We start from the raw sequence: 25,654 nt of genomic DNA, 5'->3' as shown, positions 1-25,654 counted from the left end.
TTTTGTTTCATTCAATATGAAAATTGTATTCTTAGTCTTCTTTACTAATAATAAAACTGAAAGTCTCTCTGTCCAGAGGATGTCTGTAGGATGTCTGGATCTCTGTGGCGCGCATAGTGCCTAAACCGTTCGGCCGATTTTCATGAAATTTAGCACAAAGTTAGTTTGTAGCATGGGGGTGTGCAATTCAATGTGATTCTTTTTCTATTCCAATTTTAAGAACAAAACTATCATAAGATGGACGAGTAAATTACGAAATTATCATAACGTGGAACCGCAACATGGGCACAAGCCAATTGGCGAGATACGAAATTATCATAACGTGGAACCGTAACATGGGTACAAGCCAATTGGCGAGAAAATTCACCATACATTATTTGTAAATATACAGGCGAACCAAAAGACCTTTTAATTTTTCTATTACGGGCGAAGCCTTTCGGGTACCACTAGTTAGGAATAAACGAATAGAAATCGTGAGGAAGAAAAAAATGTCCATTCATAGTGATGCCATGGAACCTGACGAAAATTTTTATATTAATTGCTGCGGTCTATGTCCCGAAGTTACTATTTTTTCAACTTTTTTTGGGAGAAAGGTTCGGAATGTGATATGAAATCGGATAAAATGGATGAAACTGAATAAAATGAACAAAATAAAAATCCACTTATTTTTTGTATGTTTGTCGCATTACGTTATTGCTGTATGAAATACAATTACTTTACATTGTTTTTTCATAAAATATTGTGCATTTAAACATTTAATCAGGAAGGAATAAAATCTAATAATTACGCAAAGAAAATCAAATTTAATAAACAGTTGAACATCATTGTATCAATAGAGAAAGGAAATTTTTCATGGTACAAGTACATTAAATGACATTAATGGCAATTAATTGATTACTTCCAAACTATAACTATCAGGTTAGTTTTTTTATGAAGCATATTGCAGTAATGTAAAAGCATTTATAGTAAACATTTGTATCACATTTTTAATGAATTGTGCTATGAAACAATTTTGCTACAATTGAGAAATAATTTTGCTACAAGAGTATAAATATATATACTTTTTAATTTGATGTTTTTAAAAACACATATGATACCATAAGAAGGTTTAGTTAAATCTGAATTCGATACTGAACCAAAGCATAAAAACTCAGGTTTAAATTTATATTCATGTCATGACAAGCTGGTTTCATTTTAACATATTCTTAATTAACACCAATTTGTTTTAATATTATTTATAATATTATTAGTTTAAACTATTAAACAGTTTTTCGTTGAAATATGATGCCTGTCCTGTATTTTTTAATAGTGTTCAATAGTGCTCATGACTTGTTCACATGTGCCCCCTTTCCCCTTATATATATATATATATATATATATATATATATATATATATATATTCCATAATTCCATATTCACTTAAAATATTTCACATACTCTTGTGCGCGGAAGCCATTTTTGTTATCTCCAACAAGCAAAACTATTTCTAGTCTCGTTTATTGACGGTTAAAGAATCTAGGTGTTAAACTTGGCTCTTAACATTTTTTTCTTGGAACTGAAATTGAAAACTTTATTTGATAAATCGTTGGTCTCAAAATAGGACTTATTACCGTTAAAACCTCCGGCTTGTGGGAAACAATGAAAAAGCCTTACAATGCAAGACAAAATTAGAAACAACGTAGAGAGTGATAAGTGAGTTCTATCACCTTTTCGAAGTTTTCAATTTTTTTTTTTTTTTTTTTGCTTATGTTGTGTTGTATAGTACAGAAGACCCTCGTTTTACGCGGGTTTATTTTACGCGGTTTCGATTATACGCGGTTTAAGATTTGACACCTTTATTTATTTTACACGGATGAGTTTCGATTTTACGCGGATGCGGCAATGCAAACAGATAAAATTTTCCTTTCTTTCAAAATCACAAAGTCCTAAAATTTGAGATTACACGTAATAAACCGCCATTTGGCGTGCTAATAATCGAGTTTGGGCCACTGGAGACATTTTACGTGATTGGTTTCACTCTTTCCGGAAGTAAAGTTATTAAACTCACACAGTTCAGAACTCACTAGAAGAAGAGCTTTTTGCAATTACAAAGAAGGACAAAAGCAATGAGGATACCGACATCGATGACACAGAACCAAAACGTTAACATTTAAATTTTTGAGACATTCCTTGACAATAGAAATGATCTTTCTGATTTGTTAGTGAAAGAAGATTCCATCATGGAAATGATCATGGATGCGTTAATGCTTTACAAAGAACTACAAAGAAAAATTCTTGACTGCCGAAAGATTATCATAGCCAGCACCTTTTCATTAACACCAAATTAATTTGCGTTTTCTTTATGCATGTTGTGCATAGAAATCGATATAAGTACACATTAAACTCATTATACAATTAGTCATCACTAGAATGAATTATTTTCTTTTAATCTAAGAACCTAACCCCTATTTTAACACTACTATTAATCAAGTCTTAATTTACACGGTTTTGATTTACGCGACATTTCCGAGGAACGTAACCCCCGCGTAAGAAGGGTCTACTGTATTACTAAAATATTTGTTTTGCTAAAAAAGCTAATTATCTTCGTAATACTGCACTAATTCTTCTAAGTAAGAAAGGTGTACGTACTTCGGTAAGTTAATCAGATATGAGCGCATGATTTTTAAATTGAAAATTACGCTATTTTGATTTTAGCAGTTGAATTTTCCATGACTTAAAGCGTATTTAGCAAAATGTCATGGCGCCCTGAACTTAAATTTTTGGAAGGGCAGAAATTCTTAATTTGATGAATGGAACTCCAAATTTTCCCGAATGATGATAATCGTGCTGAGTGGAACTCCAAATTTCACCGAATGACGGTAATTTTGCCGAATAGAGCTCCAAATTTTGCCGAATGATGATGATTTTGCCACATCGTCAGACAAAAATTGCCGAAAAAGGAAATTTTTGAGAGATTACAGTGACTTCCCATCTTCCTCTGCATGTGTTTACTAACGTATAAGCGAGTCCAACGAATCCTGGGTGAAGCTTGACCAAGTAGAGGTGACGGATGACCTTGCAGCGGAAACATCATTTATATCATTTGTATCCCGTTTGTTTGACAATTACGGGTTGTTTGCTATTATTTTGTAGTTAGGATCAGCTAGATCAAACCTTTTACTACTTGGCGCTTTTTGGCTGATTGTACAAATGACAAATTATTCGAATGAGTTTTCGAATTCAAGGTCATCCGCCATCTCTCCGTGGTTAAGCTTTAACTAGTTCTTTCTCAACGCGAATCATTTAGAAGCCATTGAATTTTGTTGCATTGAATTTTCCTACAAATCCTGAGAAATAATTTGTTAGGCGCCCAAACTTGATAATGACTCCTAAGATTTTACAATTTTTATCGGTCTCTGCGTATTATAACCTTATAGAATAGTCTGGAAACGAGAGAGAAGAGCGAGTATAGAAATGTGTAGTAAACGAGCCAAAACTATAAAAGGCAGGTTTTTGAGAACAACTTAAGATGCGCCCTTCTTGCTATGAAGGCCCTAGTTCCACGAATAGTTGAAAGTTGGTTTGCTAATACTGCATTAGCTACCAGTTTGTTTGGCTCTCTTGGCTCCCTTCAGAGGTTTTTCGCCTCCAGCTCATGTGATTCCTGTTCCGGGCTGATGAGTGCTAAAAAGCACGAAACTGCAGTCCTCGGATGGAATAACTGAGCTGGCGGTGTATTTTAAGTATTTTAAGTTGAAAGTTAGTTTCAATTTTAACAATAAAAAATCACGAAATAAACCTCGTCTGATGCTGTTCAGCGCGTTAAAAGATCTTGGTTCTCCACCAAACAGAATAAAAAAAACTAATGCAAAAATACACACTTGAGCCAGAGTTTTGTTTTGACCATAGTTTCGGTTATGATAAGCTGAGCGACGACTTTTACAATGTTTACCTCTTTTTGGAGTAATAGGGAAAGGTAATTGGTGCTGAGTTGAGTTGGGTTACTTTCGTTGTGGTTTTGCTAAAGTATTCCAACCAAATCCGCACCAATTACCCTTTCCTATTACGCCAAAATAGGTAACATTGTCAAGGTCATGGCTCAACTTAATAGAACCACGCTGCAGGTCTGCAGAGTCTAATTGGAAAGTACCAATTGCGACTCCTCCTTTACCCGAAAATTAGTTCGACTTCACGACTCTTCGCAGCCTTGGCTTTGATTGTGATAAAAATGTGTCCGCATCCGTTTTTGAAAAATACGATTTTCTGCGCATTTTTAGGGATCCTCGCGATTTTAAAAGGGATTCACTTTTTTAACTAGAATATTTCCTCTGAGGTTGTAGCTACACGAGAGTAGGAACTTTTGAAAAAAAAAAAAAATACAGAGTGAAATGTAGAAACGAAACCGTGTCTTCAGTCTCAATTCTATGAAATTCAATTAATGATTATAGCTGAGGGAGAAGATATGTCTATTTGTAGCAGTCTCTCTCGTTTTTTTTTTTTTTTGGTCCTGCGGACCTCTAATTATTAAAAAAAAGGGGGATAAAAAAACTTCGTGACCACTGCCTAAGAGTTGGCGGAAATTTTTGGGAGAGAAAGCAATGGGGTTGTTTCCTTCAGTCAAAAGTAGTACTTTTTGTCACTAAAATTGATAGAATAAGCAAAAAAAAGAAAAAAAAAAAAAACCATGAACCCAGAAAATACTTTCATTTTCCCAACAGTTATTTTTTCATTATTTTTTTTAAATGTCCGATTTTTCAAACAAGGCGTGATCTTGATGACGTCACAAATGATGCTCTTTGGCGCATCTTTCTACCACGTTTCTACGTTATGATAATCAAGAAGCGAATTAAAATTGCATTCTACGCTTGCTATCAACCATGTCGTTGCCAATACACGTGAGTAAAGATGCGAATTAAATATTTTGCTCTGTGAATGGCAACACGGAATGGCATTTCATCATTTGTGATGTCATCGGCAGAAGCGTAAAGAGTGAAAGCGCACCGCGATTTAAGTATTTTTTTTTTTTAAATATTAAACTTAAACAAATTATTTAAAAAATGGTCAGTTCCTATGTTTTTAAACATCTCTTTCAGAAAAATATACTTTTAAAATTTTGGAAACGACCCCATTACTATCATCTTGCCAACGTGTCGCGTTCTAAAAACGGAATTAGTTTTCTTTTTGTCATTCAACATAAGTGTTTAATTGAAAGAAGTATATTACAGCTGGTTTACTTAGCTAATATATTTTCACACAAGACAGTTAACGCTTTCACAAACTGTAGTTTCTTTCTCATATTATTTTGAGTTGGAGAAAATATTATTTAAAAAAACCCTGGGCGAACCTCGCACACCAGGCACGCGTCTTATAAGATTCGTGCGAACCAATTTCGTGACATTCATCACACCTAGAACCCTTAACCACATCTTTTCAGAGAGATCTGCATTTGCTAAGTAAAACACATAATTATACAGAAAAAAAAAAAGAATTTTTTTGTCTATTGTTATTTTTTCTCTTTTCATCAGTACTATGAAAGTAAAATGTATAATAATATTTAGATTTGACATTATGAAGCGTAAAATTCAGAATACGATGTTCATTTTATTTTTCCTCTCGAAAATTAGACGCGATTCCAACCTTTGAGCCCACATAATATTTTTCACATTTTTGAAATCCCAATCTTACTTATTTTTTTTTAGGTAGCATCGGATAGGTTTTGAATTTATTCTTTGGTATTGTTACAAATTCTGTAAATAGTAATTATTGTAGGAACGTAACCTGTAAATAGTTTCCCGTAATGAATATACAACCCCTTTTTCATTCGGCTAAAGTATACGACCCCTATTTTCTTTCTTTTCGTTGATAACGGTCTACGCATTTCGCGAAGAGGTAAGAATGTTGTGGAAAATTCTTTTCGGTGTATAAAAGCCGTTAGCGATGGATAAACAGTTAGTTTCGATGGAGATTTCGAACTGAGTGCATTTTTGCTCTGTTTATTGCGAGGCAGTTCGCTGTGTTGTTTTCGTATTTGGAAGTAAATACGTGTGTAAACGTTGAGTTTACGGTGTTGTGTGAGAATTGCTTAATTGCTGATGAATAATTTAGCAGTTGTTGAAGATCTTTCCTGTACATAGTGTAAATAAATTTCCTGTGTTTTTATCAAGAACTGTGTTTTCATTTCAAGAAAGTGGAAGTCGCACCGAATCCGTTACAATTTGGCGCCCAACGTGGGGCTACTTCAGGACTTTCTTGCAGTAAGTGTGACTTTGGACATTTTTTCATAAAGACTTTTTAAATTTGGACTTTATTTGTATGGTGATTACTCGCGCAATGGATGAACAATTAAAACAACTGCTTGATGCAATCAACTCTGTGAAGAGTGATATGGCGGCTAATCAAGAACAATTAAAAAGTGACTTGACTGCAAGTTTTACAGCTAATCAAGAACAATTAAAAAATGATATGGCAGCTAATCAAGAACAATTAAAAAATGAATTGGCGGCTAATCAAGACCAATTAAAAAGTGATTTGACTGCAAGTTTTACTGCAAATCAAGAACAATTAAAAAATGATATGGCGGCTAATCAAGAACAATTAAAAAGTGATCTGACTGCAAGTATGTTGGCAAATCAAGACCAGTTAAAAAGCGATTTAACGGTGCTGAAAAAGGACTTAACGGTGCTGAAAAAGGACTTAACGTCTAACCAAGAAGAAATTAAAAATGACCTTATTTCGGTAAAGACTGTGATGGAAAATAAATTTAATGACATAGAGCATCGAGTTGATGCAATTGAAGAAAAATTTGATACCGTTGAAAGCCGATTCAATGCTGTAGAAAATAAATTTGAAGATGAAGATAGAAGATTTCATCTACTTAAAGAAGAGATCTTTAAGGACGTGGAAAGGAGATTGGCGACCGCGGAAAGCAGCTCTGTACAGTTTGGCGCTCCCACATCGGTTGCTCGACCGTCCATTAAACTTGCTACATTTGATGGGAAAACTTCGTGGCAGGTTTACAAAACTCAATTCATGATAGTGGCGGAAGCGAACGGATGGGACTCTGCTACCAAGGCCTGTCATCTTGCAGCATCCCTGAGAGGTGACGCAGCGGACATTCTCCCGACCCTTCCGGACAGCCAGCGCCTGGATTTCGCCGCCCTCACATCTGCGTTGGAGCTTCGCTTCGGTGAGAAGTGCCAGAAAGATTTCAGCCGACTCCAGTTGAAATCCCGTTTCCAGAAAACCGGGGAAACCCTGCAAGAGCTAGCGGCGGACGTCGAGAGATTGTCTCATCTTGCTTTTTGTGACTGTCCTGCGGATGTTCGAGACAACCTGGCACTCAACTACTACATCGACGGGGTTCGAGATCCGGAAATCCAGAAAGCTCTACGGATGGCGGATGTCAAAGACCTGAATTCTGCCGTTGTGTATGCGATGAGATACGAGGCCGCCCAAGAAGCAACCCGTGTGGATCGCCATCTAATCCGGACTCAGGAAGCTGATGAGTCTGATTCCAGGTCGTCCCACCTCGCTGAACTTGAGAGACAACTCGGTGACTTGACAAGACATCTGAGCAGCATAACAGCCCAAAAGAAACAAGAGCAGAAGTGCTGGAAATGCGGTAGTGAAGGACACCTGCGAAGGAGTTGTCCGGCTCGCCAAGCTACGCGAGGGAAGGAAATCACCACCACCAGAGCTCTGCAGATTTCCTCTTCTAGTAGTGGCAGTGATGGACTTTTCATTTACGCCCATGTAAATGGGAATCCTTGCAAACTGATTGTCGACACTGGAGCCAATGTGACGATCGTTAGGACAGATGTGGCTCGTGAATTTGGATTGAAACTGCTGTGGACATCGCCACGCGTAAGTCTCCAGACTGTGACAGGTGACAAGATCGAGATTGACGGTAAAGTGTACTTGGAAATAGTGTTTGGGAATGCCACCTACCATCATACGGCATTCGTCGCTAATATCACGGACCCCTTCATTCCCGGATTGGACTTTTTGAAGAAATATGACTTCACTCTCGACTTCAAGACTAATGAGCTGCACTCGATGAGAGAAGACATAGCCGTTTTCCCTGCAGAAAGTGATGTAAAATCCGCTCATCAAATAATAGCCCAAACAGATTTATCGATTCCCTCAAGGTCAGAATCATTAATACCTGGCTCCCTTGAAGAAAGCAATAGTTTTCGATTTGGACTTATTGAATACCCTAACCTAAGCAATAGCCTAAAAGGAGTGCTGGTAGCATCTACGCTTGTGGACCTTTCTAAGGATGTAATTCCTGTGAGAGTCGCCAACGTGAGTGAAAGGCCAAGGAATATCCGGAAAGGTGAAGTGTTAGCAACTTGTACTCCAGTAAACTGCATCATTAGAAGAATCAATTCCCCCGAGACTGTGTCTTCTGAGTTCTTGACATCGAAGTTAATTGGGAGTGCGCCATTATCGAAAGATCAAAGAACTGCTGCGGAAGAATTGGTGGACGACTTCAAGCATCTGTTTTCATCTACATCGGAGGATGTTGGCCGTACGAATTTAACGCAGCATAGGATCTACACTGGAGAACACCCCCCTATTAAACAGCATCCAAGACGACTACCGTTCGCCAAGAAGGAAGAGGTTGAGACCCTCCTGAAAGAGATGAAGGAGAATGATGTAATCGAACCGTCATCCAGTCCTTGGGCCTCTCCCATCGTCTTGGTCCGAAAGAAAGATGGCTCCACCAGATTTTGTGTCGATTACCGACGACTGAATGAAATCACCAAGAAAGACAGTTACCCTCTTCCACGGATAGACGACACCTTAGACACTCTTTCCGGACACAAGTGGTTTTCGACCCTAGACTTGAAGAGCGGCTACTGGCAGGTTGAGATACACCCTGATGACCGAGAGAAGACAGCGTTTACAACTGGACAAGGCTTATGGCAGTTTAAAGTGATGCCCTTCGGCCTCTGCAATGCACCAGCTACGTTCGAACGTCTTATGGAGACAGTGTTAAGAGGACTTTCCTACGAATCCTGTCTGGTCTACTTAGACGATATCATCATCGTGGGACGCAGCTTCGAAGAACATCTGGCAAATCTTAGGAAGGTGCTGCAAAAGCTTAAGGAAGCCAATCTGAAGTTAAGCCCGTCCAAATGTAATTTGTTCCGCCGGGAAGTGAACTACCTTGGTCACATCATCTCTTCTGAGGGTGTACAAACCGATCCAGAGAAGGTATCTGCGGTCAGGAGTTGGAGTCGTCCCGAAAACATCCATCAGCTGCGAAGTTTCCTGGGGCTCTGCACCTACTACAGGAAGTTTGTAAAGGGTTTTTCCAACATTGCACGACCTTTGCATAAGCTGACGGAGAGCAAGCAAAAGTTCGAATGGTCCAAAGAATGCGAAGATGCATTTCTACGACTGAAGGAGGCTTTAACATCAACGCCTATCCTCGCCTATCTTCAGCCTGAAAAATCCTTCATCCTGGACACTGATGCGAGCAACGAGGGCATCGGAGCTGTTTTATCCCAAGAAATTGACGGAAATGAACATGTCATCGCTTACTGGAGCAAATGCTTATCAAAGTCGGAGCGAAATTACTGCGTCACCAGAAAGGAGTTACTGGCCATAGTGAAAGCTGTAGAACACTTCCATCATTACCTCTACGGCCGAAAATTTCTGCTTCGGACAGATCATGCCTCATTAACTTGGCTTTTGAACTTCAAAAATCCGGAAGGCCAGATAGCCAGATGGATACAGCGGCTCCAGGAATATGACATGGAGATCAAGCATCGAAAAGGGTTATCTCACGGTAATGCTGACGCTTTATCAAGGAGACCCTGTCCTGAGAACTGCAATTATTGTTCCCGAATCGAGAAACAGTATGGAACGACTAGCCCTACCGCCTATCAGGTGACAGTGACTCCAATATCATCAGAACCTGATCCATGGAGTGATGACCAAGTTCGAAAAGATCAACTTGAAGACCCCGACATAAAACCAATTTTAGAGTTCATGGAAAGTGACAGTCGACGCCCTAGCTGGCAGGACGTTTCCATCTTCAGTCCTGCAACAAAAAGATACTGGGCTTTATGGAACTCACTCCATTTACGGAACGGCGTGCTACACCGGAAATGGGAATCTGACGACGGCAAGACATCTAGGTGGCAGTTACTACTTCCTCGATCCAGGATTTCAGATGTTCTGAAAGAAATACATAGTAGTGCGACTGGAGGACATTTTGGTGTCTTGAAAACTCTCAATAAAGTTCGGGAGCGCTTCTTCTGGAGCAAGGCGAAGGATGACGGGGAGAAGTGGTGCCATTCTTGTGACGCCTGTGCTGCTCGTAAAGGACCGAAGAAGAGAAGCAGAGGGAAGCTACATCTGTACAACGTTGGAGCTCCTTTCGAACGAATTGGAATCGACATCCTGGGTCCTCTACCAAGAACTGCTGATGGGAACAAATACATTCTTGTTTCCATCGACTACTTCACCAAATGGCCGGAAGCATATCCCATTCCAGATCAAGAGGCTACTACCGTAGCAGAGACTCTAGTCCAACACTGGATCTCGAGATATGGAACACCTTTGCAGATTCATTCCGATCAAGGGAGGAATTTCATCTCTGCTGTGTTTAAGGGCCTATGTCAAATTTTCGGAATTGAGAAAACTAGGACAACACCACTACACCCACAATCGGACGGCATGGTGGAGAGATTTAACCGCACAATCCTGAATAATCTCTCACTTATGGTATCCAGAAATCAACAGGATTGGGACAAGAAGCTACCTTTGTTCCTGCTGGCCTACCTCAGTGCTGTCCACGAGACTACCGGATATGCCCCATCTCAGATGCTCTTCGGACGAGAGCTTCGGCTACCTTGTGATCTCGTCTTCGGTCGTCCTCCGGATGCGCCTTCATCGCCTGTGGAGTACATCCAGGATCTCCAGGCCCGGTTGGAAGACGTTCATAACTTCGCACGAGAGCGAATCAACATCGCGGCGGAGAAGATGAAGACCCGATACGACACAAGATCTACTGGACATGAATTCAACGAAGGCGACAAGGTTTGGTTATGGAATCCCATCCGACGGAAAGGTCTGTCACCCAAATTGCAGTCGCATTGGGATGGACCCTACAAAGTCCTTAACCGACTGAATGACGTCGTAGTGAGGATCCAAAAATCACCTAATGCAAAACCTAGGGTTGTACATTATGATCGGTTAGCCCCATACTATGGCCATAGTTCATGAGTATTACGTAAGCAACCATGGTTGATAACATAAAAGTTGTAGATAATTTTTGCTTTTAATGTTTAGTAATATTTCTTGTTATTATCGTGTTTTCTGTATCTGTTAGTTATTAATTAATGTGTATATTTGTAAACTTGTGATAGAAGTTTGGCACCCTTTCTGGGGATTGTACTGCCCGGGACGTGCAGTCCTTAGGAAGGGGGCAATGTTACAAATTCTGTAAATAGTAATTATTGTAGGAACGTAACCTGTAAATAGTTTCCCGTAATGAATATACAACCCCTTTTTCATTCGGCTAAAGTATACGACCCCTATTTTCTTTCTTTTCGTTGATAACGGTCTACGCATTTCGCGAAGAGGTAAGAATGTTGTGGAAAATTCTTTTCGGTGTATAAAAGCCGTTAGCGATGGATAAACAGTTAGTTTCGATGGAGATTTCGAACTGAGTGCATTTTTGCTCTGTTTATTGCGAGGCAGTTCGCTGTGTTGTTTTCGTATTTGGAAGTAAATACGTGTGTAAACGTTGAGTTTACGGTGTTGTGTGAGAATTGCTTAATTGCTGATGAATAATTTAGCAGTTGTTGAAGATCTTTCCTGTACATAGTGTAAATAAATTTCCTGTGTTTTTATCAAGAACTGTGTTTTCATTTCAAGAAAGTGGAAGTCGCACCGAATCCGTTACAGTATGAAAAACGTTCATGCCTTGAATGGGGGAAGGGATTTGATTTGGTGCAATGAGGGGGGGGGGGGGGGGGTTGTCAATTTCATGGATTAAAAACTAAAATATCTTCTAGTCTATTAACCTTAATTATCTTAGATTGTAATTTATTTACAAATGCATTCCCTTTTGTCCCAACTTATAAATTTTCTGTTCTATTTTAATAAAAATAGTGATTGAAATGAGTTTTCGAGTTGACTTTTTTTTCAACATTCACTTAACAAGCTGCTGAAATTCCTAAACTTCTGTATGCAGTTTGAGTGTAGTTGTAAACTTTTTATGTCAGCGTGATTTTTATTTTAAAGAGCAACTTCCTTTAAAAATACGTTAAAGAACGTTAATTGCCTTTCGTTTATGGATAGGGGAAAGTAGATGGAGAAATCCCATTCTCTGCATTGTGCCAAATGAGATTCAAAATTGTATGACTTTAGTTTGCACAACTACAGAAAACTGCTACAGTGAAATCTCGTTACAACGAACTTCAAGGGACCGCAAGTTTTTTTTTTTCGTTGTTACGAAATTTTTTTTTGAAATTTAATTGAAGGGCTCGGGCAAGAATGTGATATGCCATATGATGTGAATTTTTCAGTAGGCCAATTTCCAACTTATAAAACATTTTTGTAGATTTTTTCAAACTCATTATACATTCTATATTCTGCAATACTAAAACCATATATTTTTCTCCAAATGACATAATCCATTGTCATTTTTATTTCAATTTTTGTTATGAGAAACCAAAATTTTGATCGAAAAGTCACTTCTTTGCGGCTTGTCACATTTCTGCACGAGCCCTTCAATTCAAGTAAGCAAAGGCTTTAACACTCCGTCGGGCGCAATATGTTGTAGAACACGATCGGGCGCATTGAGCCTGGGAAGCACACTTTGATCTACTGATCTTTTCTACGCATGTTCACATTTTCTTACAAAAAAATTGTCAACTACAAACACCAAAGAAGAGAAATAAAAGTTTTTCATGATTTTCGAATGTAACAAGTTTATTTGAGAAAATGAATATACATTTTTCCATGAGCTATTGAGGGGGCGTGGCTAACTAAAGAATTCGATGTGCCTAATAGATCAGTTGCGCCCGACGGAGTGTTAAATTGAGGCTGAAATTGCATTTCGTTAAAACGGATGTTTCGTTGTATTGGTATTCGGTGTCACTAGATTTCACTGTACTACGTCGAGCATGGATGTGACTGATGTTTGGTTTAAATACAATGAAATCCCGTTATAATGAATACCAATACAACGAAATATCCGTTTCAACGAAATGCGTTTTCAGCCCCAATTTGTAGCCTTTACATACTTGAATTAAATTTCAACGAACTTCCGGAAAAACGGGGGGGGGGGGGGGGGGGGGGGGGGGGGGGGGGGGGAAAGAAAAAAACAAATTGCGGACGCTTGAAGTTTGTTGTAACGGAATCTTTTTTAACGGAAAAGTCATAGTCATATCAGTTGATCATAATTTTCGTTTAATGATATGTTTTTTAAGCCAATAAACTGATTTTGATTTAAAATTTATGGCCATACAAGACTTTGCTGACGTTAAGTTAGTTATTACTACCTGAAACTCTTTTTTAGAGTTTAAAATATATTCCTCTGATTATTGTTTTTTTTTAAATGAAAATGAAAGAAAAGAAAAAGAAACGAAAAATGTATCGTAATTTATAAGCCATTCAGTAAATTAAACGCAAGAGAAATATTCCGCAACTACAAGATAGCGTGGATTTAACTCAACAATGATAAATTTTTGAGTGAAAGCTTAAGCAAAGTCGACTTTAAACGTAAAGGTTTATGACGTCAATCTAGTTTAGTACTTACAAAATAAATTAAAAGCGCATTAAAGTTTGAATAAATTATCAAGGATCAGACAAAAGAAAAAAAGAAGATAGCATTTCAAGAGAAGATAGTTGTGGTAAGAGGGTGTGATAACAGAACACTGCTTTAAAATAAATAAACAAGTACGAAAATTACAGGAAGTCCTAGCAGCTATAAACGGCTTTACCAAGTTGATAAAATTCTAGGTCAACTGTCATGTCGTTTTCGTCATTGAAGGATTAGCGCGAACCCAAGAGATGAAAAGATTTTAGTATTTATAAATAGACAAACAGTGATGTTTTTTTTTTCTTTTTTTCTTTTTCTATTGCTTATTTATAGGTCAGATATTGTCAGTAAAGATTTCTTTCACTTGTCTAAGACCATAATACGATTGAAAGTGCTAAAGAATGAGATTGTATTTTAATGAATTTTGTTTTTTAAACATGCCATATGCCATTTATTCGTTGAACTTTTTGGGAGTGGCATTCAGTTGATTCCTAAATTTGTTTTCGTTTGATTCGTCTTCTTAAATTTATTCCTGCATTTATACATTCGTAAGTGGGCGTGCAGGACCATCTGGGAACTGGGCAGCGGTAATTTGTTGGCTTCGAGAACGCTTGACGTGCCTGGATTTTGTAAGTGCCATCGTTTCGAATTCCGAGGGGATTAAGCATGAAGTGATGGTAGAAAAAGAGTGGGCAGCAGAGTCACTCACTTTACCATTATTTCTACTTCGAGAATTTTATTCTCTTACTTTGCGATTGATCGAAAACGCGAAGTCTAAGCCATTGCTATTGCTTGAAGTATTTTTCTGAAAGTACGTTGTTAAACATATCTTAGTTAGTCACAGGGCCATAACCAGAAAATAATTTCGGGAAGGGTTTAAAAACTTTCATGCGAAGCTTTGCGCTATCTGTGCTGAACTGCTAATATTCAAGTCGTCGGGTTATCTATTATGAAAGCGTTTTATGCAATTAATATACATGTGGAAGACATTTGAGTTTTGAAACAATATTTCTTGGAAATTTTTAAATATAAACGAACATTTAAATGTCAAACCGAACTTTTCGGGGGGGGGGGGTTGAACCCTAAGACCCCCCCCCCATACCGCCCTGGTAAGTCATTGTACTGCGTAATTTTTTTTTAAATAATACCAACAATGTTGCACAAAATTCGCAAATGTGTTGTTTAGTTAGGGGGGTTGTGTTGTTAATAGAGTTGCTTGTTAATTCTAATTTTAAACATTTGACATTGAGACAGGGCCTGATTAACCTCTGAATTTAGGGGAAGCTCAGTCTCATTTTGCCCCCTGTCCCTACTTTTTCTTTTGGGATTTTTTTTTTTTTCTAAATTCTGCAGTCAGTGAAAGCAAATTCACTGACATTCATTGGTGCAACAAATAGTACTTTCAAAAGTGGCCCAGCGGTATTCAGGCTTAAGTTTTTCACCCCTTTCCCCCACTGACACATAACTTTTGAATGGGTTACATTTGGTTGTAATTGCAATTCTACAGTTTGATGTTGAATTAAATGGCAGGACTGGTGCAAAATAGAAGATATTTTAAGTTTTAATGACAATAAGTTACTGAAGCAATTTTTTCTCTTTATTTTGAATCTTTCTGAAGGAAAAATAGTTGTTGAAAACATAATCTGGAATTTTAATCTAAGGTTTTAGGGCTCTCTGAACATTCTGAGTGAAAGGCCCTGCATTGAGGACGTTCACCAAAGTCGGACTCGGGTTTATTTTGCTAAATATGTGAAACATACTATCAGCAGACATGCTGTACAATAATTTTTTGATGAAAATACGATTATAACAAGTACAATTCTCAAAAAGGGATAGAATTCTGCCATTTTTTTATACATTTGTTCTTTCTTAACTAAGTATTATTTATTCACAATAAGCTTCAAAACGTTCAACACAAAACTTGCTCAACTTGGTGGAAAACAGATTATTATTTCTGCATGTTAAACCGAAGCTCGACTGATGCTCAAAAACTTGTGAGAATATGTGCTAGAGCAGCATCAACCTGTTATGACTGTTGGTTCTCCAGTTATAATTCGTTTTGAAGAAAGGGCACTGCGTAAACGTGCCCCATGCGCAAACAAGGCCCCGGTCTACCCTATTGTTTTTTTTTTTTTTTATGTTTGTGACAGAGTCAGGTGTACCCCAATTAGAGGTTACGGGAGGTGGCTGTGACTCCCCAAAACATTCCTTGTTCGGCAAAGCTTGTCTGATTATTCGGAAAATTTAAAGACAGTATTGCAATTAGTTTTTTTTTAACTTTTTTAAACTTATTTATATTTTTTATGATGTCTAATGTTTCTTCTCATTAGCTAAAGTGTGCATGCTTCTATCATCCGGTAAAATTTGAGTTTTATCCGGTAAATTGAGAATTTTTTTCCTCTCAAAAAATTAATTTCGGAAACCCGAACCCTGAATCGAGTTATGATTTAAGTTAATCCGATTTGGTGTTTCATAAAGATTTTGATCACGTTTTTGCTCGATGTTTTCTGAAATGGAAGCTTAGTTATTGAGACTTCACTGGACATTTAGCTTAGCTGGGTTAGTTTTACACTAAATAATGTAATTTTGTTTCCCAATGTTATTTTTTTACTTGAGAGCGAGAAAAAGCAGAAAGAAAGAAACGCAACCTTTATCTTATCCTTTTTTTATCCGTTTTTTATCCGGTTTATGTTTATCCGTTTTTTTAAGCCAATCTTAGCTTTTAAATTTTATTTTAAAAGGTATATTGCTAAATCTTTTCAAATTTATTTTGCAGAAACAACGTCATGTACGCCAGAAAACTTTCGTTGTTCGAACGGAAGGTGCATACCGAAAAGGTGGGTTTGCGATTACCAACGAGATTGCGAGGAAGGTGAAGACGAATATCAGTCATGTGGTAAGTGATCTTATTTTCATCCTGATACTTTTTGCTCATTTCCCATCCAATTTTGTCCAATGGCGCAACCAGTTGGACTAGACGGCTTAATCCTGCTGTTGTTTTTGCCACATTACCATTATTTGAATGCATATATGTAAGAGGACCTAGAATTCGCAGTGGAATAGCGGGATTCCCGCCGAAAATTCTCAACCCCATCCCCTTTCCCAGAAATTACTCCGCGACTTTCGTCCTTAAAAATTCAAAAAATTTAGAAATCTACTTTTTTTTTCAATTGTGTGTAAATAGTTGACTTAAACCAGTCTTTCCCAACCTTTTTCACGTCGTGACCCCGTTTTCAGCAACGGTGAAGGGGGACAGTAGGCACACCCATGGAATTGTTATCAAAATCATAAGAACCTATTTCTTATCTATTTTTGATGAAGTTAGGGGACGGGATGGGGTTGGAAGCTCTTCCCCCCAAAATAAGTCCTAAAAACGCAATTGCAGGACATTTTTTAGGATAAGGGTTGGGATGAACAAAATCTCTCAAAGAAACTATCTGGAATTGGAATTCCAAAAACGAAATTTTAGACCATTTTAGATGATGTTAGAGAGAGAAAAATTCGGTACTCTTTCGCGGAAGTTTTGCAGATATTGAAGTCCCTAAACTAAAATTTAAGATAATCTTAGAGGACTTTGGCGATCAGCTACTCCAGTACGGGAGGAGGGGCGGGGGGTGATACAGCCCCACAGTTCCTCTCCTAGATCGCCACTGCGCTAAAGTATTGATGCTACTCCAAAATGATGCTATTTTTTTTTCTATTTTTTAAATTTTTAATCTATGCAATGGTATGTTTTTTAATTTTGGGATAATGTCGCGACCCCTAAGAAATGCTTTGCGACCCTCTTGGGGGTCGGGATCCACAGATTGGGAACCCCTGACTTAAACAGTCAAAAAACTATTTCAAAAAGAAAAAAAGTTATGTATATTCAAATATTACTTTTTACCTCCCTTCTAAAAAATGTTCTGCCCTCCACACATAAATCTTCGTGAGAAGTCTCCTCTCTGCTTAACTGAAATTTTTTAACCTGCTTATGGGGAGGGGGGTTGGGCTGGATGAATGTCTTCAGACTTTTCTTAAATTTTTTGAGAAATTTAGACTTTTTAACTATTTAAAAGATTCCAGCTCTTTTTTAGTTATTTAAAAGATTTGCGAAAAAAATTTCACTCAAAAATCGACCTTAATTTTCATTTTACTCACCCCCGAATGAATATTGAGTTTTTTTTCTCCCACTCGACCACACGTGGATAAGTGCCTAAGAACGTATAGACACGCGAAATATCCATAATGACGATTCCCGAGTTAATTACAACGAATTTTCTCGTGACTTCTGTATGTATGTATGTATGTATGTATGTCGCATGTAACTCCTATTGTTGCATTCGGGTGGTTCTAAAAGGGTCTTTTGCCCCTTTTTGTGGGGAAATCATTGTTAATTTCGATGTAAACTCTAGCGGTGTTATAATTTGACGGACACTTGGCGATATATCGCCAGTCTTTTGGTCGCTAAGTTTTGTCGCCAACTTGGTGACAAATTTGGCGATTGTTTTTAAAAATCTGTTTTAATTTGGCCACTGTTTGTGATATTTAGAGAGTAGACTATTGAATCACATTAAAATTGCCAGTAATGGGGAAATGACATTAAATTGGAGTAAAAGGAAGTCATGTGATGCACACTTCAACTCGTTGTGAAATGAAACATCACACTAATTAAGGAAGGCTTAAGTTATCCAACATAATAACTGAATATCACCAATCTTAATATGTATTGTCAGGGTTGCCACTTAGAGAGGGTCATTGCACAAACTGCACCATTGATTTTTTTTGGAGGGGGGTGAGGAATTTTTGTGTGTGTGTGGGGGGGGGGGGTCTTTGTGGTTTGCGTCCTTGCTCTGGGGAAGGGGGATGGGCACCTCTGTTATTGTGCTAATCTCTTGAAAAGAATCTTCAGTGAGCAACTTAAGTTTACAGATTAATAATGGACGAACAAGAACTTGTACTAAAATTATTATTCCAACAAAATTTATGTATATCTATCTTCAGGAATACCCAGCAGCAGTTATTTTTATTTCCAAAAAGCATGCCTGAATATCAATTTTTTTCAGAGAAAAGTAAGATATTTGATTCCCCCCCTCCCCCTCAAATTATTAGTTTGACCTGTGCATTTGTTCTGTTTTTTATTACTTCACTCATACTCTATATAAGGGTATTATGCCCCCCCCCCTCCTGTCATGATAAAATTTCTGAATGTGCAATGTTCTACTGTTGAGTTGCTTTTAATTGAAATATTTTCTTTCAGCGCCTCCACAGTGCAATCCCAATCAATTTTCTTGTGGCCATTATGTTTTTAACCAGTCATATTGTATTCCACGATACTGGCGCTGCGACAGGATAGTGGACTGCGTGGATGGAACAGATGAAGGGGAAACGTGCAGTAAGTTTTTCTCTTTTCACTTTTGATAAATATTCTTCCTTCAGCAAATGTACTTTTTGTCTTTTGTGCCATTAAACAAAAGCAAATCTTGGGCATGAAAATTTAGGTAAGATGAAAGGATAGTTGAAAAAACAAATCAAAGCAACATATTTTAACTGAAATGAATACAAATCTTCATAGTGTGTTTTTGTTTTGGAAATATACCTAATTTTCATTACTATGGCTCTGTTGTGAATACAATGCTGAAGACAAGATTTAGTTCCTTCGTTCGGTGCTTTAATTACTAACAGCAATTTGTGTTTTATTAACTTGCAAAATTTTAAGGAAACTAGTTTTTATTTTATTTTTTGCTTCAGTTTGTTTTATTCCTTCAAATGTTTCAGATATTTATATGTGATGGCAAAAACAGATTCTAGGCTGAAAATATGGATATTTTCCATTTTTAATGAATATGACTTTTTTTTCCCACAAAGCTGGAAAATAGAACAAAAATTGGAACTTTTAAATGAAAAAATTTGGCAGTTGATTAGATCAAAATAAAATACCAGTTAACTGGTTCCTGCATAAGAAGTATCATGCCAGGCCCTGATCTATAAAGATAAATCTTGGGCCCTCCTGTAAAAAAATCAGCAGGGCCCCTAACCATCCACTAGATTTCTCACCCCCCCGCCCCCCCCCCCCAAATATAATAAATGATTGTTGTATGTTTTGAACTGTTTCAATATTTTTACTTGAATTTTAAATAAATTTGTTTAAATGCTTTATTCTTATTATCATTGTTTTAAGGTTTTTAACTTACTTGTTTAAAGGCTTCTGGGTAGCTGTGTGGTTTTTTTGAAAACACGTCTCCCATTAGTTTACACCCCCCCCCCCCCATTTCACTTACGTGCTCAAGTAATATGTGTTGAGCTTGAATTTTTCCTCACATTTTTACCAAAACATTGCAAACATATTTCCAACTGTTAAAACTTGAGTTTTGTTTTCAAAAATTCCTTTTGCAATTTTTTTTGAATAATTTTTTGGGCCAGAGCCCCTTAGAGGCCTGCCCCCCCCCCCCCCCCGCACTGCTAGGTTTGCGGATATGTCGATCCAGGTCTGTGTAATACACATTGGGAGTTTCGTGTATGTGATTGTATTTTTTTTCCTTTTCAGATTACAGAAATTGTCTGTCAAGTGATCATAAATGTGGCAGTGGGTTATGTATTCCTATTGAGAAAAGATGCGATCATTACTACGATTGTAGAGATGAAAGTGATGAAGCTGATGAACATTGCAAAAGTAGTAAGTATATATTTCATTAATATATTCACGCTCTGTCATAATTGCCAGTATGTGTACTTTCTTGTTTTGAAATCTTAAAATACAAATTTTTCAAAGGTTTCAAAGCATATCAATTAGGCGTTGCAATTATTTAACTGTTAGGTATAGCTTTTTTAAATATAAATTTGAATTTGCAGTAAAACATTTAATATTTGAGTTAAGCAGACGTGGGGGAGGGGATTTCTTTAAATGCTTTTTTTAGCACTTCTAATTACACCAAACATGTAATTACTACATTTAGTAATTTTTGAGACAGAAAATTACTGTATGTGTAAAAAAGGAAGGAACATTGCAAGCTAAATTCAACATCTATCAATTAATTTTATGCATCCAATTAAAATAGTCTGCTATATACAGGGAAAAATACATGGGTGAACTTTTAGGTAGTGTACAATGTACTAACAGTGCTGTGCTTGTTCACAGATCCATTCAATTTTAGTATTTTTCATCCTATTTGGAACATTTGTCTGATATACTTATGATTTATTCTATTGTTAAAATGTTGCTTTATTTGCTGTTATTAATGAAAATCATTAACTTTTTATTTCAAATCATGCTGAACTTCAAACTACCACTGAAGTCTGAAGTACATTGACTGTTAAAGTATTTATTCTGAGACACATTATTGAATTTTTAACCTTTCTTCCAGATACAACTAAATGTAGATTGAATGAATTTAGGTGTGCCAATGGTGCTAAGTGCATAGACGAAAGCAAAAAATGTGACCACTGGAATGATTGTGGTGACAACTCTGATGAAGCTGAATGTGGTAAGCGCTATTTGCATCTTTCAAAAATTGATTTTCTGGCCAAAAGCTGCAGGTTACAGCTTATTATTTGAGGCATATCTTCCACATGTTCAAATACAGGTTATTTCTCTTGACCAGTTAATGAACACTTAAGCACAATTTCTTTTTCAGACGCTCATAGTATCATTAAACCTAACATTGGGTAGGATAAGAAACCTTTTTGTTAAAATAAAAATTAGGAGAAATTTTTTGGGCCGGCTTCAATTTTTTGCTGAATTGATTGAAAAGTTGTGCTACAATCTAGTAAATGAATACATCTAACCAGTGGACAGACACAAAATATTCTAGTCCTTTCCTTTTAGGAATTGCATAGATAGGGCTGCCCATCCACCCAAGGGATGCACTCTCCTCAAATGCTCTTGAGGCGAGCCCCTTCCTCCTCCTCTAAATGAAATTAAAAAAAAAACCTCTCAAATATTGTGAGTCCATTTAAATTTTGACCATTTTAGTATATGTCTGTTGTGTGTGTGTGTGTGTGTGACCAGTTTTTTGTGGCTGCTCTAAAGCAAAAACTACTGCATGAAATGAAACAAAATTTTTCTATACATATGTGCTCCTCATGTGAATTAATGCCCATTAGTTTTTGGTGCCAATTCCTAGAAGGAGATTAGAACAATCAAGCACTTTATATGTTGAGGCTAAAGGGTGCAGGTGCTGATTCAATTTCGGTACCAATAAGTTCAAAAGGGAGTTGAGCAATCGAAAGTTTCAACTCAATTCTGTGAAAAGTGGAGTGTTACACTTGTCACAAATTCAATTTCCCAAATGCCCTTCCTCCTCAAAGGGTGACATCATTTTTGGACAGTTCCTTACTGAAAAAGTAATTCATTTTTCTTACAGCAGTAAAAATGTAGATGCGTACCATCTTGATGGATGTCTGGAAATTAAAACTGGTGAAATCTGAAACAAGTACTAGTGCAATTGGGATCAACTATTTACAATTTAAGAGTAAATTAAAAAACGGTTCTTGCAACTTAATTTACTCTGTTCATAAACTATTAATATCTAGACTTGTCATTTAGTATGTAAATCTGGTATTGTTTATTTTATTTATTATTATTATTATTATTAGGGCTCGACCGATGGCATTTTTTGGCCGATGGGCCGATGCCGATTGTTAGCCGATTGTTCAAAGATGGCCGATGGCCGATCGTTTTCCTCCAAATGGCCGATGCTGTTGGCCGATGGCAAAAAAAAGAAGAAAAAAGAAAAATCTAACAGAAATAAATTGATAAGATTGTCAGGGATTTAAAGGATCATTGATTCATTTCACTTTACTTCCTTTCTACAAATAAGGAATTGTAATCCCCCCCCCCAAAAAAAAAATCACATTTCGACCTAAATTTTTATTTTACGATCATCCAATTGAAACTTCACAAGTTTTTTCGGCACATATGTACATGCATATGTACCTAAGAATATATAGATGACAGAAATATCCATTTTGAGCGCCTCCTTAGTTAGTTACCTAAATTCTCTTGTGATGTCTTCATGCGCGTAGACTTACGTCACTCAAAAACATTCTGAAATAGTAAGTTGAAAACTCATACATACGTAGTATGATCTAAAAATTCGAGGACAAGTTGTATAAAAATTTACCGTGAATAGTTCACATTACCGAAGAATATCTATCTATAAAATAGTCACCTTGAACGACTATGCACTTCTGCCAACGTTCGTATAGCTTTTAGAAGGACTCCTGGAAGACATTTATCGCAACCTCCTGTAAGGCCTCTTGCACTGCTGCTTTAACTTAATCGTGAGGAAGAAGGCGACTTTCATGTTGAGGATGCACGGTTCGACTGGTCAATACTCTGATATGACAAACGAATAACATAACGTTTCGTCGGACTTAGCTCCGTGTAGCTTTTACCTGTTCCCAGGAAAAAAATATTTGCATGGACGCCGCTTTCTTCCGTCAGGAGAAGATAAAGCTGCATCATAGAAGGTAGCGAAAAATGGCTCCCATGAGTGTTTACAAAAGTTATATGAACACTGGCAGAAGTACGTAGTCCCTCAAGATGACCTTTTGAAGGTGGATGTGCTTCGGTAATGTGAACTACTCTGGGTAAGGTTTTATACAGCTTGTCCTCTGAACTTTTGGATCGTACTACGTACAATCTGTATAGGGTGTAGTTATGCTTCTCCTTTTTAGACTGCTGTATGATGGAAGACAAAGAACAATAGCCCAAAAAAAGAAAAGAAAGAAAGAAAGAAAAACAGGAAGAAAAACAAAGAGACTGTTTAATAACCAATAGATTTTTTTTAATTGAACATATAACTAAGATTTCAGTAATATTGTAATAATGTATGGATTTAGGTAAACTAAACATAGTTAAAAAACATTAAATTATGTTGTTTAATCATTCAAAAAAAATTAAGAATTAAACTATGAAACCGTCAACAAATTACGCAATTAAAGTCGAAAGATTGCACGTGGACATTTTTAGTCATCAAATTAAACAAAAAAGATAACAGATAAATTACAATATTAATAGGAATATTTTTATACTTATTTAAAATTTATGAATAGAAAAATTTGCATTTTTCATAAAATGTATAATAGTGACATACATTTTGCGAAAAAAAGAAATAGCCATGAAAAGAGCGAGGTTCTTAAAACGCAGCTACAATAAACAAACTCAATATTTACACCAAGTTAATAACTGAATATAATATACTACTTGATCTGATGTTTGCTCACATAATATTGAACAATTGGATTGTTGAATCTTTTATGAAGCACTACAAAAAAGATCAAATTAATTTTTTCAATTTAACAATAATTTTGTGAAATTTTCCTTGAAACTTTCTGTAACATATTATGAAACATATGACGAAAACGAAAATAACTTATTCATTGATTTTATATAAATACATAAAATTAGTTACTTACAACAGAAAAAAAAAATCGATCGCTATTAAGGATGCAAAAAAGATGGCGCATTACAAATTATAGGTGAAACAAGTATAAGAAATCCGCAAAATGACATTTCTTGATCAAAATAAGTAATCTCTAAATATTTAAGAAATGCTTGAAATGACGAGGGTGGGTTAGGAGGGTCACCCTCTGATTTTGGAGTAACTCACAACGTTAAACTTCGGCCCCAACTTCGGCTTATTTTTTTAGTACAGAACCGCTATCACCAACGCCTAGGAAGAGTTTCTGAATCTACTTAAGCACTTCCGAAGAAAAAATTCAAAAGTCCCTTAGCTTTCCGAATTATGTCACCATTCAAAACGTCTTTAATCAATTTCTTACATTAATGCTTTAAATTCTTTTTAAATAATTGATAAAGCTTGAAAAAAATCTCTAATTTTATGAATGGTGTTAGCTTTAAACAACTCAGAAGTACAGCTAGAGTTTAATTTCAGAAATTGTGGGAGTGGGAGGAGGGGCACGCAAGTGTTCTCGGAAATACAAAAAATAGTCGCCAAAAATAGAGTTAAAAAATAATCATAAAAATCTAGCAGAAAAAGTCTTCTGAAACTTGCATCCGAGTTTGTTTTGACGTGCAGTAGCGGATTTAAAATATAGCAAATGTTACAATTACGCGAGAAACCCCATAACCATAGGGGCACCGAAGGAGTTACAAAAATGCTTATGATAAATGTTTTACAGCTTCTGTGATGGAGAAATAGGGCCGCAAAATATATTTCGACGGGCCCCAAACTTGTAGCTCCGCCGAAGCGATACAGAAACGACTGCATTACTGTGGTTCATATTACAAATATCGGAAAATTAAAAATTACCGTCGGTTCAACGGGAATCTAACAAAATGAAACAAAACCGGTTTTGCCATCTCATATTTGTTTCCATGGTCTCCACTTCTGCAATATATCACCAAATGATCATCAGTCTGAGACGCTGTATTAGATTTGCATTGAAATAAATAATTAATAGCCACAAAAAATCAGTTAATAGGCTTTTTAGAACACACGATCGAAAACAAAAAGGAAAGTGCACAACTGGAACGTACGCACATCCACCATGCGAAATTTTAACCTTCTACAGCTTACCATTTTTGAGTTATGACTTAGGAGAGATACATACGTACACCCAGTCGCAAGAAACAATAATTGACTTGCGGGAAATACACCGCCAGCTCAGTCATTTCCAGCCGTATTTCTGCTTTACCCCCTGGCTAATGGGCGGTAATTTACTGAATAATTGACTTGTTTGGTACCTGAATGCAGTATTAAAAACTCTTTCAGGGGTGACTGAAATCGAAATTCATACTGCAATTTAAGTAAACAATTTTGTTTAAAAACAATAAGTCCCTTTACTTTGCATTAAAAAGCAAATGAACAAAGGTCCTTTTTTTTCAAAAACATCGGCCAATTCCATCGGCTTTTCGATGTTTTTAAGGCCGATGGGCCGATGTTTCCT

The 25,654-nt window shown here is 36.8% G+C and overlaps 1 protein-coding gene across 1 annotated transcript in view; it reads left to right on the top strand.

Moving 5' to 3' along the window:
• Positions 1 to 25,654, top strand: part of LOC129226093 (low-density lipoprotein receptor-related protein 2-like) — a 181,304-nt gene that overhangs the window by 42,868 nt on the left and 112,782 nt on the right. The window contains exons 2-5 of the mRNA XM_054860687.1: positions 16,539 to 16,658; positions 19,002 to 19,136; positions 20,289 to 20,417; positions 21,106 to 21,225. Of these exons, the coding sequence (XP_054716662.1) occupies positions 16,539 to 16,658; positions 19,002 to 19,136; positions 20,289 to 20,417; positions 21,106 to 21,225 (504 nt within the window). The remainder of the gene's footprint in view (positions 1 to 16,538; positions 16,659 to 19,001; positions 19,137 to 20,288; positions 20,418 to 21,105; positions 21,226 to 25,654) is intronic.

The sequence above is a fragment of the Uloborus diversus genome, chromosome 7 (genome assembly GCF_026930045.1).
Source record: "Uloborus diversus isolate 005 chromosome 7, Udiv.v.3.1, whole genome shotgun sequence".
NCBI lineage: Eukaryota > Metazoa > Arthropoda > Arachnida > Araneae > Uloboridae > Uloborus > Uloborus diversus.
The sequence above is the reverse complement of the archived record's forward strand: the minus strand, read 5'-3'. Positions and strand labels throughout refer to the sequence as shown.